This window comes from Amia ocellicauda, chromosome 20 (assembly GCF_036373705.1).
Source record: "Amia ocellicauda isolate fAmiCal2 chromosome 20, fAmiCal2.hap1, whole genome shotgun sequence".
NCBI classification, from domain to species: domain Eukaryota; kingdom Metazoa; phylum Chordata; class Actinopteri; order Amiiformes; family Amiidae; genus Amia; species Amia ocellicauda.
Genome location: NC_089869.1, coordinates 19,254,948 through 19,269,855, shown reverse-complemented (window position 1 = coordinate 19,269,855; position 14,908 = coordinate 19,254,948). Strand labels below are relative to the sequence as shown.

At 36.4% G+C, this 14,908-nt stretch overlaps 2 protein-coding genes across 2 annotated transcripts; both read left to right on the top strand.

Annotated features, from left to right (window-relative positions):
- Position 1: 1 nt before the first annotated feature.
- On the top strand, positions 2–8,804 carry lgi1b (leucine-rich, glioma inactivated 1b). Its single transcript, XM_066693245.1, has 8 exons — positions 2–780; positions 1,044–1,115; positions 3,077–3,148; positions 3,237–3,308; positions 5,780–5,851; positions 6,132–6,301; positions 6,579–6,743; positions 7,350–8,804. Exons 1-8 carry the CDS (start codon positions 587–589, stop codon positions 8,165–8,167), a joined length of 1,635 nt encoding a protein of 544 aa, XP_066549342.1. The 5' UTR covers positions 2–586; the 3' UTR covers positions 8,168–8,804.
- A 1,020-nt stretch (positions 8,805–9,824) lies between these two features.
- Positions 9,825–13,963, top strand: slc35g1 (solute carrier family 35 member G1). Its single transcript, XM_066693244.1, has 3 exons — positions 9,825–10,233; positions 12,285–12,465; positions 13,153–13,963. Exons 1-3 carry the CDS (start codon positions 9,939–9,941, stop codon positions 13,892–13,894), a joined length of 1,218 nt encoding a protein of 405 aa, XP_066549341.1. The 5' UTR covers positions 9,825–9,938; the 3' UTR covers positions 13,895–13,963.
- The last annotated feature ends 945 nt before the right edge of the window (positions 13,964–14,908 follow it).

Below are 14,908 nucleotides of genomic sequence, written 5' to 3'. Positions count from 1 at the left end.
GGACTCAGACGCATCCATTTTTTTCCCAGGGTTTAGCCAATAGCTGTGCAGAAGATAATTTTAAGACACCGTTGATTCTATATGTGTCATGTTGAATTGTATCCGAGACAAAACACAGAAGAACAGTCATCAATTTGACGGGTGTAGCCTACCAGTGTAACAATTACACGTTTTTGTGTGGATTGGTTACTTACCTGCCTATGCAAAAGTACTGCCTGATTATTGGATTGCTATTTTTTTTTTTTTTTTTGGCAGATCCTCATTTCCCAGATATTGTGAGTTGATATCTTTTAATGACATATTTAGATCTGGTTTTTTTTTCCCCTGTGGTAGCCTGCAGATCTCTGCTCTGTGCCTCGCAGAACGAATCGCTGGGATTAACGCCTGGGTGCCGAGGATTGGGATCCGTTGCAGCTGATTTACACGACAGTGGCAGAAGCAGAAAAAATAAAGACAGGGACGAAAACTGAAGACAAGGAGGCACTGGCCACCCCAGCCCTAAAATACAACATATTTTCAGCAGAGAAACCCGGTTCATGTTCAGGGCTATTCTACGCGCTGGTTGTGACCAGAGTGGATCAAAAGGATGGGATATGCCAACAAAACCTTCAGAAGATACACTCTCTGGCTGTGGATTGCATCTGTGCTGCTTCTTCTGGTAGAGAGCAGGAGAGCCAAGCAACCCAGATGCCCCTCTTCGTGCACTTGCACCAAAGATAATGCCCTGTGTGAAAATATCCGAGCGGTTCCTCGCAGCTTCCCTCCTGATGTCGTTTCTTTGTAAGTGCATCCTGCAATATACGCATGATAGATTTGTAGTTGGTAAATCACTTAATTAGACTAGTGCATGCTGTACAATAATACTACAGTGACACCTCTATATTATGCAATTCTATGCACAGTGCAAATAATACACAGACATCTCAATTTTCCAATACATATTTAATGTGTGAATGTGAGGTGATGAGATGACAAACGCCGCATTTTGTGCAATGCTCTTGTGCACATCTCTCCAGCCTGAAATGATACTTTCTGTCTTACAGATCGTTTGTGAAATCTGGATTCAACGAAATCCCAGAAGGAAGCTTCCTACACACACCAGCATTGCAGCTCCTGTGAGATTTGAATCGTCTTTCCATCTCTCCTAATGTGCTGCTTTTGTCACATTTATTAAGGGATCGCCATGTTTTTTTTTTAGTTTTTTTTTTTTTAATAGACTAGACAAAGGTTTGCGCTGTCTGATGCAGAATCATTAAAGCTCATTTTCCATAGCTGTGCATGTGTAGTTGGTATGTAAACTGTGTTTTATCAGTCATTGCAAGGGCGTTTCAGGTGTGAGAGGGATGCATTGCAGTAGCTGAGGAGAGGCATCGTTGCAGCAACATACCAAAAGCATAATTTTATCTTTTGTACTTACGTAATGTCTATTATTTTCTTTTAGACTATTGATTTGACAGAGACTAGACTAATGGAGTATATTAGTCATGTCACAATAATTGAATGCATCATTTACCAAATCAGCAGACGTTACAAATCCTTCGCTGTTTAAAATTGCATTGGGATTTTAATGGGTTTTTAAAATGAATTAAATAAACTACAGATTATATAGTTGTAATTGTTTCTTATATTTTGGGGTATTAAGCTTTGGGTCACCCTTCACATAAGCATAGTGCAAGCAAACCCACAATTGAATCGTAGGGGATGTCTCTAAAACAAATACATATATAATAGCCTTCTTTAATATTACTTCTCTTTGCGTTATCATTAATAGCTAATGAGTTTCAGCATTCAGCATTCAATAGTGAAATAAACCATGTGTGTAGCTCGTATAAGCACAGAAACGGGTATTGCACTAACGGTTGGAAATATAATTTAGGAGCCAGGGCTATTGTGTGTGGAAACGATTTACAGTGAACCCAAGTTAGTTTCATGTTTTAATGTTTCGGTACAACCTCATTATGATCATTTTCTATTCATTTCAATGTTTTTTAACCGAAGTTAACGAGTGACTACAATTTTAAAAATGTATGGGCTATCATTTATTATGCCATTGCTAACAGGTTGCATGAGTACAATGTGCTCCGTTCATATTCCCGAGTTTCAGCCCATTGGTGTTGAGGAATTCCACAACCCAAATGAATCACTTTGACACTATTCAAAGGCTGAATGCTTCTTGAAGGCTGTGTTTCAAGTTGGAAAGTGCCCCAACCTCCTTTGGTCAATCTGTCACTACTTTAAAAGCTTCAACATTATTTAAAAATGCCAATACTATGACATATTTAAGTTATATTGTCCTTTTGCAAACCCATTAGTACACACATTCAGCATTGACCATATGAAGCATTTAAACATTTCCACCGACTCTGGTGGTGTTGTAGTTTGTTCCACATAGGCTTGCTCTATCAAATTCTTCACACTCAAATGGTTTTCTTTGTGCCGTCCGTCTCCATACACTAACCCTCGTCCAGCTAGGAAAGTGCAAAGAAAGTAACTTTATCGAGTTATTCAGCTTGGGAGTACCATGCATAAGTGAAGCTGTCACAAGACATACATATTTAATCAGTACATGCTCAGGAACTGGCTTGGTTTCCAAAAGACTTGCATCAATGAAGATAAGACTACAAGTAAGGTGTTTGTTAAATCAGTCGGAAAAATCCCTTAAAAGTATCTGTATCATCATTTGCCTCCTAATAGTTTGTGACTTATTAAGTAAGTTATATCTGATCTGACGAATAGAGAGCCATTGTCCTCTTTAGAAATGTTCGGTCCTGGGTCTATGTTCTGCATTGTGGCTCATTCTGTCCAGGTGGTATTATATTGTAAGTCCCATAAATTCATCCTTTGCTTAATGTCCATTAAAACTGGTAACATTTGTTGTCAAATTGTGCAAATAATTATCTCAATTGAGTAACTAAGATGAAAGATATTGAGGCGGCCTCTGTTGAGATTAGTTATATAAATTGTGTTACTATATTGTGCAAAGTTGTGTTATAATTATTCAAAATCATTTAAAATATTTAGTCTATGTTATATATGTTAATATTTTTATTGCCAACCATGCCCTTTCTCTTAATAGGCTGTTCACAGCAAACTCCTTTGATACTATAAATGAAGGTGCTTTCCTTGGCCTTCCGCATCTGGAATACCTGTAAGTTATATTAATTTTAAGGCCTATAAATTATTATATTTTTTATGGTTATTATTTGGATAAACATCTAAGTAACTGCTTTTCACAGGTTTATTGAAAATAACAAAATCAAGTCCATTTCACCAAATGCTTTTCGAGGACTGAAATCCCTAATACACTTGTAAGTATGTTTCTTTGCCTTTGTTTTTCACTTTGATGGTTATATATAGGTATAATAATATCACCACTCACACATTCAAAGGGTGGTGCTGCGAGCTTGTGTTGTTTTGTTGTTGTCAGAGGTGTCATGTTTCCCTTGTGACCTGGTGAATTTATATGGTATTTGAAACTTCCTTTTTCAGTCATTTGGTGCCAAAAAATACGTAAATCGCTTATTAAACAAAACAAGCAATACAACTCATTAGATACCTAATAAATATAAAATTAATTCATTTGGAAGTGGATTTGAGCGTGGTACTCATAACACGGAGGTCTAGGGATCTAATTAACCCTCTCCCTTTAGACCAGCAATGGATATGCAGTGATCTGACGATGAAGCATTTATTTATTTATGGAATTACATGGCTGTGTTCTCATTCAGATGACTAAGTAGGAAACCCATCCAGTAAAAAAATAAATCAAAAAATGTAAAACCTCAGGAATTTCTATATCACAGGAATTTTCATCAGGTGCAATAAACTGAATAATAAAACCCCTGCACTGATCTGTTCATAGTATCTAATATATATTCTGCTTAGCTAATTTGGGAGTTCAGTGGTGATACTTAATCTGAGTATTGTTGTAAAGGAGCAGATGCATAACGACTGTTTTAATGGGAACAAAAGCAGTCTTTTTTTTTCCTTCCCATTGACTGTGCTGTGCTGTGCTGCTGGCAAATGTTATATAAGAACAAAAAGAGTTAATTCCCTTGGCAAATCAATTTACAGAAAAGGGGTGGACTATACGTATTCATCTCAAAAGCTACACATTTGATCTATTTGTGTATTTACTTCTAAGATAGATAAAAGGATTGTAAACTTTAACGTAAGTAAAATATACCATTTAACTTGTGTATATTTGAGGATGCTATAGATACTGTTTGTTAAGTTTGTCCGTCTTATATGTGATTTAGTTTGAAACTTTACTTCCTCTGAGCTTTATTTGGTTGGATTCCAAAATTAAAGTAAATCAGTATTCACTTAGTGCGACATTAGGTGAGCCTTGCAGTAATACACAATACAATCACACATGCCCGCTTTGTTGTTATTTTCAATGTTTGTTCCTTGTTTTACACTCTTGCTTTCATGTCCTCAGAGGCTACAGCTGGCAAGTTACCAGAAGTAATGAATTCAAGCCTTATGATTTCAAAAGTAGAGCACACTTTACAATACTCTTACCTGTTGAAAGAATACAAAAATATAACATTAAACAGTGTATCTCTGTGGTTCTCTGTGTTATAGAATCATGTTGTGTTTTATGTTTTATGTTGATTCAGTTAAAATAGCATATTAATTGTGTACCAATCATGTAGTTACTATATAATTAATAATAACAAAAAAAATGTATAACAAATGCTTTAGTTACACATTTTCTATAGTTAAACATGTTTATTTTTAATTTAACAATGGATAATCTATTAACAGTATGCATCATCATTATCATTTATTATTATATCACTAGCTAATAAATGCCTTTATAAAAAATATCAAATAGCCAATAGATTGTAAGTATAAAATTATGTTATAAATGCAGTGCAGAAACTTAAGTTTCAATTAAAATACAAAAAAACTCGATATATTCTCCCGAGACGTTTTGGAATCACATTGACCCCAGAGAGGCCAAGAAGCCTAAATCTGTGTACATCTACTGCTAATGTTTGTTGTCACTTGAAGTATATTTCAAACTGAAGTGGCTTCCAGATTATGAAAGAGAACAAAGACAGCAAGATGATACAGCACTGTTTCAAAATTAATCCTTTGTGTATAAACTGTGTAGCCCTTGTAGGCATTATAATGTAATCATGCATTTATGTATTAAGTGTTTTCTGTTTATTGCAGCATTATCTATTAGTCTATCTGATGGATTTATACCTTTTTAAATCTAAGACATTGTGGCTAATTATTCTTTGCTGCCAACTGTTGGGTTAACTGGACGACAAATAAACCTGGCATATTGAGAAACAGCCATTCGATTCCACTGTCTGTGTATAAGCAAGAATGCAGTGACTGAAAAAGGAAAGTTGCACCCTGCAACCTTAAGAGATGTTGTTTCCAATATATATATATATATATATATATATATATATATATATATTTATATATATTAATAATCATATGAAGACAACTCACAATATCATTCAATGAACATTACAAAATTAAAAACATGCTTTTTCAAAAGGACAGAAATGAAGTTGATAACATAATGTATAATATATGTATTTCCAAAATAATTTTGAACTGAAACATAGTATATGTCTATAAAAATGTCTGAAGGATTCTATGAACTTTGTTGTTAATAGAATGTTCCCATAAATAAATATGATGCTTTTGTCATAGCAAATCAATATATGAACAACATTACAGAGAAGGAAATATTTCAATAGGGGGATTCAATATTGATCTTATATTATAAAAAGTGCTGTTCTGTTTGCAGGAGCCTGGCATATAACAACCTGCAGACACTGCCCAGAGATGTTTTCAAAGGAATGGAGGCATTAACAAAAGTGTATGTATGCATTGTGTTTTCTCTTTCTAACATTGTTAACACGCTGATGTAAACCTCTTTAATTTTAATTTGTGGAGCAAAATTGATTACCTTGCAAAGGCAGTTCAATTCTTTATGAGTTCCTAATTAAGCTGTTGGTTTAATACACTTAGTTTTGCATTCAAATAAATGTTACTAATATCCTTGCCTCTAGTCTTTCCAAATCAATCCATATTTGTCCGAAGAAGGTTTTGGACACCTTACTGTGTATTTGTTTGTTTTTTTCCTTTTGATTTTACAGGGATCTTAGAGGTAATATCTTTAACTGTGACTGCAAGTTGAAGTGGCTTGTCGAGTGGATGTACAGCACCAATGCAACTGTGGATCAGATCTACTGCAACAGCCCACCACTGTATCAAGGGAAAAAAATTAATGACCTTCAGCCACAATCATTTGACTGCATAACAACAGGTGACCTGAATTATTGACTGTATTATCATTTAACAGTGATAATAGTTAAATCGCTAATGTCTAAACCCAGAAAGATGGTGAAAGAAAGATACAGATGGTGTTGATGGTATTCATGGGTCAATCTAAAATGATGTTAAATACCCATTGTCAGGTTTAAAGTGTGCATTCATAATAATAATAATAATAATGCATAAGTGGTAATCAATGCAACTTACACATTTATATGTATTTATCATTTTTTTAAACCTGCGTAATCATTTTCTTTTCTGTGTTTCAGAATTTGCTGCGTACCAAACCCTAAAATTTGAGTCAATCTCTGTAGATGCATTCTCTTACATAAATGATGAATACGTTGTGTTTGCCCAACCTTTTATTGGAAAGTGCAGCTTTCTGGAATGGGACCATGTGGAAATGGTCTTCCGAAACTATGACAACATAGACAGTGAGTAATGTTCGATGACTTCATCTCAAACCCCATGAGAAAAAAAAAAACCTGAAGGATATGAAATAAATAAAAAAGACAGTGTTCTGTAAAAATATTTCGCCACTAGATGGTGCCATATATGCAGAAGTGTACGTGATGTGAAAATAAATCAAGTTATAATGTTCTAATTCAGGGGTGGCTAACCCTGGTCCTGGAGAGCCGCAATCCTGCAGGATTTCCAGGTCTCTCTTAATTACCAATCAATAGATATCTTGAACACAGGGAAAGTTTGCCTAATTAAGACCCATAATTGGTTCAATTAAGCAGTTAACGATCTGGATAAAACAAAAAACTGCAGACCCAGCGGCTCTCCAGGACCAGGGTTAGCCACCCCTGTTCTAATTCCTCTCTGTTCCCTAAATACATAAAACAGTATTCCTTTAAATATAACAGTAAATTATTAAATCTCATATATATCTATTGCCCTTTCTTGCAAACAACTTTTACTGTGAGTTAAAAGTATATATTCTTTTATATGGCAATTTTGATATATACAACAGTAGAATTTATGGCTTTATTTTTTGTTGGTTATTTATTTGTTTGGTTGCTCGTTTTCTGTTATAGGCACATCAACGGTGATCTGCAAACCACTGGTCATTGATAACCAGCTATTCATCATCGTGGCCCAGCTGTTTGGAGGCTCCCACATTTACAAACGGGACAACTCCGCAAACAAGTTCATCAAAATCCAGGACATCGACATCCTGAAGATAAGGAAACCGAATGACGTTGAAACCTTTCGCATTGAAAATGAGTCCTTCTTCGTCATTGCCGACAGCTCTAAAGCCGGTTCCACCACGGTGTACAAGTGGAACGGCAACGGCTTTTACTCCAACCAGTCCCTCCACCCGTGGTACAGAGATACAGATGTGGAATACCTCGAAATTGCCAACAAACCCCACCTGATCCTGTCAAGCAGCTCGCAGCGGCCTGTCGTATATCAGTGGAACAAGGGCCAGAAACTGTTCGATAGGCGCACAGACATCCCTGAAATGGAGGATGTGTATGCTGTAAAGCACTTCAAAGTGAGGAATGAGCTGTACATTTGCCTAACCAGATTCATTGGGGACTCGAAAGTGATGAAGTGGGACGGGTCCATGTTTCTGGAGGTACAGACAATGCCGTCTCGGGGCTCAATGGTGTTCCAGCCTTTCGCCGTGAACGACTGGCAGTACGCGATCCTGGGCAGCGACTACTCCTTCACTCAAGTCTACCGCTGGGATATGAAGAAAGGGCAGTTTGTTAGTTTTCAAGAGCTGAACATCCAGGCCCCACGGGCGTTCTCCCTGGTTTCCATTGACAAACGTGAGTTTCTGCTTGCCTCCAGTTTTAAAGGAAAAACTCAGATTTATGAACACCTTATAATTGACTTAAGCAATTAATAGCAGCTGAGCAGGCTTGTATTTAAAAAGCAGTAAAGCATATTAACTGCACTGGACGGAGATGGACCTGTCTTTGGACTATATGCATGATAAAGCCCACTAATAGTACTTCCAGATGAATGCCTTGCTAGAAATATCCATCTTATTCTATTTTGTTGTCTCCATCTAGCGCTTTTCCTTTTCGAATTTTTTTTTAAACAAAGGCCTTTGTTAACTTACTCACTGCATCTATTGGCTGTAAATACCTGTGCAATCACATCTTTTACTGTAGAGGGAAAAATAAATAAATTGTACTTTTTTCATCTATTTATTAACCTGTTTGGAAGAGGAAAAGAAATCTGCCAAATAAAATGTTTACATTTTTCTGTCTTTCCAGTTGTAAGCAAAATTATTTATAAATGAAGCTTTTGTAAATATACGAGGGACCATGCCAGTTAGAAAAATCTTTCATATGAAGATTAATGTTTCAATTTTAAAATAATATTTGTAATTTAAGGATTTAACATGTTGCAGTGCAAACTTAGTTGTTGTTGCGTGAAAAAACTAAATCTTGGCAACTTGGATTTTTATTGTTGCTTGTTTGTATGACCTGTATAGTACTTTACTCCTAATAAAAATAAATAAATACATAAATAAACAGATTGTATAACAATTTATGTGAAAACAAAATGACACCTGTTTACAAATTAAATTGATATCCACACAATCATGGATTATACTATTTTATAACAAACTTGTTAATGTGTAGATAAAACGGCTTCATATTCAATCAGGTAATTGTGCAAAGTATAAAGCATCTAATCAGCCATACCTGTCAGCTTAATTCAGCTAAACTGGGCAGGTGTATCCTAGTGTTTTTACCACAGCTTTAAATCCATAGTACTGGCTGCTGTTAACAGAAGGTAAAGAAACTCAGTCCAGAATACATACAGAACACATGTGACTGTAGACTGTTATTATACTGAAAATCATTAATGTGAGTAGTGAGTAGTGGACATTATATTGTATATTTTTAATTGTATATTCACAGCAAATTGTGAATGTTTTATTTCTCAAAGAAAAGTAATAGAAAACAACTAGAATTATAAGGTAGATGAAAGTTTGAAGATAGTAATATGAGCTGCAAAAGCACATGTCAGTCAATGCCAGACACTTTCATACATATACATCCATGCCAATGTTGTCTGAAGTATTTCATCAGTAATATTCTCCAGTGAGCCTTTTGCTCACTATTTGAATAAAGATAGAAAAGCATTGGGGGAAATTAAAATTGATTGCACACCAAAAAAAAAAAAAAAAGTATTAATTCCTTTCTAATCTGCAGTGCTGAACTCTGGAGTTTTGCACCTGAGTCTGATCGCCTCCAAATCTGCTTGATCCAGAAGTACTCAGCGCCAGAGGCTGAAATAAAGCTCCTACAATGTCAACAATTGATTTTAATACATGAGGAATTTGCAGTCTGTGAATGGATCATAGGGAGAAATACTCAGATTTGATTTTATTCTGGTTTTTCAATATTTAAAAAATGTCTATGTCCTTATTGCACATGGAGGTGCAACACAACAACCCCGGGCAAGGTTTTAGTTGTCCATCGTGCCCAGTGAAGTGAAAGTGGCTGGGGCTATCTCTCGCCCCCTAGTGGAGGAAGCGACCAGTGTTTGAAGAGCTGACCAAGGTTACTTATTAAACTTCACTCATTACTCCTCAGGGAGCTGGGAAAGCGGAGACTTTCTTTCTCCAGGGCATGCACACCTGTTAGCATCAAAGAACAATGAGCCATTTAAACTGCAGAACTATCTCTGATCCTTATGAAGAGGACGCTTTATCGGTGGACCCTGTGGAAGGAGCAGCGATGCTTCACTTAGATGTGGATGTGGATGACCGTGCAGCCGAGAAGATCCATCTGCAAACCAGCTGTCCTGTCTCGGATGGAGAGGTGGACACCAGGACAGAGGACAGGAGCAAAGGACACCCCGACATCAGGAGGAATGTCTCCGTGCTCCTGTGTTGCAGGGGAGACAATGATCCCGACAACAAGGCTGTGGAGGGGCACACACTTTCGAGAGGTGGGTTTGATACATTGTTGACGGGGGGCAGACAGTCCTGTTCAGTGAATTTAACGGTCACGGTTGTGCTGAAACAAACACACATCTGTCGCATTAACATACCACGTGTGTTTAATTAGCGATCGGGGTTGATTAAGTAGACGCAGGCTCATGACGGAATGATGTCAACTGCAAGTGAAGGTGGTAATAATGTATCCGGATGGCCGGTGACCTTTTGATGACTCGGCAACTTGTTACAATGTAGAATGATGCGACGCGTGTCAATCCTGTGCTTCTTATTTTATTATAGGATTCATTTTGGTTTGAAAAGTCTCTTTATTGTGTGATGTTTAATGCGAGGTAAAAGTATCTTTCTGAGTTTTGCGGTTAGGTTGGCACGCATCCTTCTATTGTTATGCGCCTTAAAAAAAAACAAATTAATTAATTAATTAATCGATTAACGGTGAATCCGGCGAAATGTGACGCTGTGTCTCCGCTAGATGACTGTGCACTTTATTTACTGCATGTGAAAGCCTGGGGATTCCCAAGGGGATCTCTCATCCATCACACACTTCTCAAGAAAACCACAACACGTTTGATTTACTTGATGCAGTGAAATACTGTGATTTGCAATTGTAAGACAGAGAGAACTTTAAGTACAGTGCCGTGTCAGCAATTGAAATGGAAACACTTCAGCCTATATATATATATATATGTATATGTATATGTATTTGTGTACCCTAAAAACTATTCATATGTTTGAATGATGTCTGTTGTGAATGACTCACCCCCACTCGGTTAAATAGGGAAAAGTTCAATGACAATCATACTTCTGATATGCCTTGAGCTGAAAAACAATGTTATGTGAAATAGTCATATACTTATATGGCTTCCAGATTATAACTACTGCGTTTAGCAAAAAGGGCTGTGAGCAAATGTATGTAATGTAATGTGTATTGTATGACAATGAAAGTGAAATAGGTCACGAAATACTCTAGCTTTGCCAAAGAAAGCCACAGTCAGATCACGATCAAATTAAGATTATACTTCATCAGACGACTGAGAAAATTCATTTGAAACCTACCTAAACACATTTAGTTTATTCCAACTTTTTCAGTGTAGACAGTCAGTGCAACCCCCTGTACAGTGGGATACTGATTGTAGGACGATTAACAATGTAACGCATCTTTGTCAAAATACACACTTTTATCAAGCACGCTTTACACATGGAAATGTTTATTTTTAAGTAAAAAGATAGTTTTTGGAATACAAATTACAGAAGGCATATATAAACGGTTTATTCTGCATATGATCAGTATTGTGACAACGAATAGCATGCGGGTGGAATATTGAACTAGTGGGTTGAAAACACAGCATCTGCGCATGTGCGCTGTGTTTTCAAAGCCGCTGGTGATTGAAGACTGATTGATGCACACTCCCTGTCTTTCACCACAGTGCATGGCCTTGATGGTGGAAGCGAATTTTAAAAGAGATTCAGTAGAGTTCTGTTCAGCTCTTTAAATTACACGTTTTATATACTATACTGTCTGTGTAATTAAAATGTGAAATCATTGCTGTGATTATTTCCATCTCTATAATAGTAGGTTGAGAATTTGTATACAGAAGTCCAGACATTTATAAAAGCAATCTTTTCACCGTGTGTGCTAGATCATTTCTATAGCTCTCTGCCTGTGCTAAAGCCCCACTTGAACACCTTATTCAGGTATACCTTTCTGTCATACTAATTGTAACAGTAACATAAGGACATACTGATTCCTTTCATAATGCAGCAGCACTGACAGATGGTATCTGGCTATGTGTGTTCTTCCAGGGTCTGTGTGGGAACCGTTTTAGTATAATAGCATATTATTAGTGTTGGTCTGGGCCCAGCTATTGTTCTAAAGTAATTAATGTTTAATTTCAGTATGAGATCATCAAGGAACATTATCAGGTGGGCGTTGTAGTGGGATGTTCCCAAATGTTGTAATGATGAGAATTACGACTATTAATAAGGATTAATTATTAATTAACATTAGGAAATCTTACAAGCTAATATGTTTGTTTTCTTTCAGGTTTGGAAAAGAAACCTGCCTGTGCCGGCATCGGTCTGGTTTATTCCTTGCTGGCATCATTGTTTTTCTCCATTGTAGCTCTTTTGGTAAAGAAAATAGATGGGGTCCATGCTGTTGAAATCAGTGCCATCCGATGCTTTTTCCAAATGCTGTTCGTTCTCCCAGCCATGATTTATTATAAGTAAGTTTAAAAAGGAAACAACTCCTCCAGAGAAGAGGTTTGAATGCATTCATTTGGGACAAATCTAGTTATAAGGAAATAGTTGTGGTCAGCTATTAAAGCGTAACAAGTATGGTTCCTAAAATCACGTTTTTCTGTGTGTGTGAGAAACTGTGCATGACCGTTTGCTTGTGGACATTATTGCTTATCAACTTTTGTCCAAACTGAACTGAAAACATTCACTTCTGTGGATACCCCGACAGAAACAAAGCACACAATGAAAACCAACTTACCATTCAATGTATTTGTTTATATGGTAACAGAGTGTGTTTATATGTTATACACAATTTTAATACAATAATAGAAAACAGCAAAAACAAAATCTGTGAAAACACGGCATATGTGAAAACACTGACGTCAAATATAAACATGGGAACAAGTGAAGGTCGTTTTTCAGTATGTGCTTTGGTTCTGTATCTACAGTATCTACAGCATAACACAATCACTTTTGGTAAGAGTGCATGCTTCGTTTTAAGGTGTAACATAGTTTGATATCCAGCACTGAGACCACACAATTATAACCATGTACATTTTTCATGCACTTTTTTCCCATTTAAAGTAAGAAAGAATGAAGCCTGTTTTCAAGATAATATATAGACTATAATTTGCATCCCTATCTGTTCTTATATGTGCATTTTCCTCTTGTAGGACTGGATTCTTGGGACCAAGAGATCAGCGAATATTTCTGTTTCTGAGAGGATTTCTCGGGGCAAATGCAATGATTTTGTTATACTATGCAGTGCAGCAGATGCCCCTTGCAGATGCCACTGTCATCGCGTTCAGTAACCCAGTATTCACTGCTGTGTTGGCTTGGATTTTCCTCAAAGAGAAATGCACCATATGGGACTTCATCTTCACCATTTTCACACTGACGGGAGTGATACTCATTGCAAGGCCGCCGTTTCTTTTCGGTTCCCGTGTCTCTGGGATAGAGGGAGACTACACGAACCACATCAAAGGGACCATCGCTGCCTTCACAGGGGCAGTGGGAGCCGCGTCCACTTTTGTTGTGCTCAGGAAAATGGGAAAAAGCGTGCACTATTACTTGTCGGTGTGGTACTACGCAGTCATAGGTCTGATCGAATGTGTCATAGCCCTGTTCGTTATCAAGGAATGGAATATTCCTTTCTGTGGGTGGGACAGGTGGGTTCTCATGTTGATAGGACTGCTGGGAATCGCAGGACAGACGTTTCTCACGAAAGCACTGCAGCTCGAGAAAGCGGGGCCTGTGGCCTTAATGAGGACTATTGATGTAGTGCTCGCTTTTATACTTCAATTTCTGTTTCTTAACCGAATACCAACATGGTGGAGTCTGGGCGGGGCCTTCTGCGTAATTAGTAGCACTAGTGGAGTGGCTCTTCGGAAATGGTACAGCACCAAAAAATCCTGAGAAATGCCAAGATTTTTTATAGATACATTTTCTAGTATTTATTTTGATTTTTTTTTTTTTTTTAGATAACTGAAGTGATATGATTACACTTAATTTTAAGTACTGGCCTAAGACGTAGTGTATTTTTACTCAGGAGTCAAAAATGTTTGTACATTTATTATGAACCTTTATTTTCTTAAATGACAATTCAAAATATACTGCAGCTTAATTGCACTTTAGAAGTTGTTTGTATTTTACTTGTTCTAGTAGACCTATGGCACAAACAGATGAATGGGGGAGTTAATAAAGAAGTATCTGTCTCAAGGCACAGAATACCCCTTGAAAATAAAGGAGATATTGCATTTTTTAAATGTCTTACGTACTTGTCTATATTTCAGCAGTGTTACAGTGGTATTTTTTCCATGTCTATAATTAAGCTGGAATTATGCACTTTCCAGTTTGTGAAAAATTTAGATTACAATGATTGCCTCAGTTGGTCTTTTGGAAAAGACTGATATGCAATTTTTTCAGTTTTCTTTCATACATTGCAAATACTACAAGTGCCACTTTTGCATATTATACATTGTAAATGATTGTGTCTGTAAGTTAAAAGAAGAAGGCAGATGTCTTTCATTTATTATCCTGCAATACACAATCCAATATATAATTTGTGGCTTGTTCTTTAATGTATGGGAAAGAAGAAATAATGTTTTTGGCATATAGATATGATTTGGAGATCAGACTCAATTCAAATAAGCGGAAATCGAAACAACATTCGTGCACAAGTGGGTTAAGGGTTATAAAGTTAATTTAGTGTGTTTGTTGAAAACAATGTAAATCCATCCAACTGTTGTATTGCTGTGTATTCTATTATTATTATTATTATTATTATTATTATTATTATTATTATCTCATCTCATAAGTACTGAGAATTCATCTTAAGATTTTAATTGTTTTTAAAATATTGATTATTTCTCAATGTTAAAATGAGCAAATTTGTACTGTCAGATATTTTACATACTTTTTAATATAATT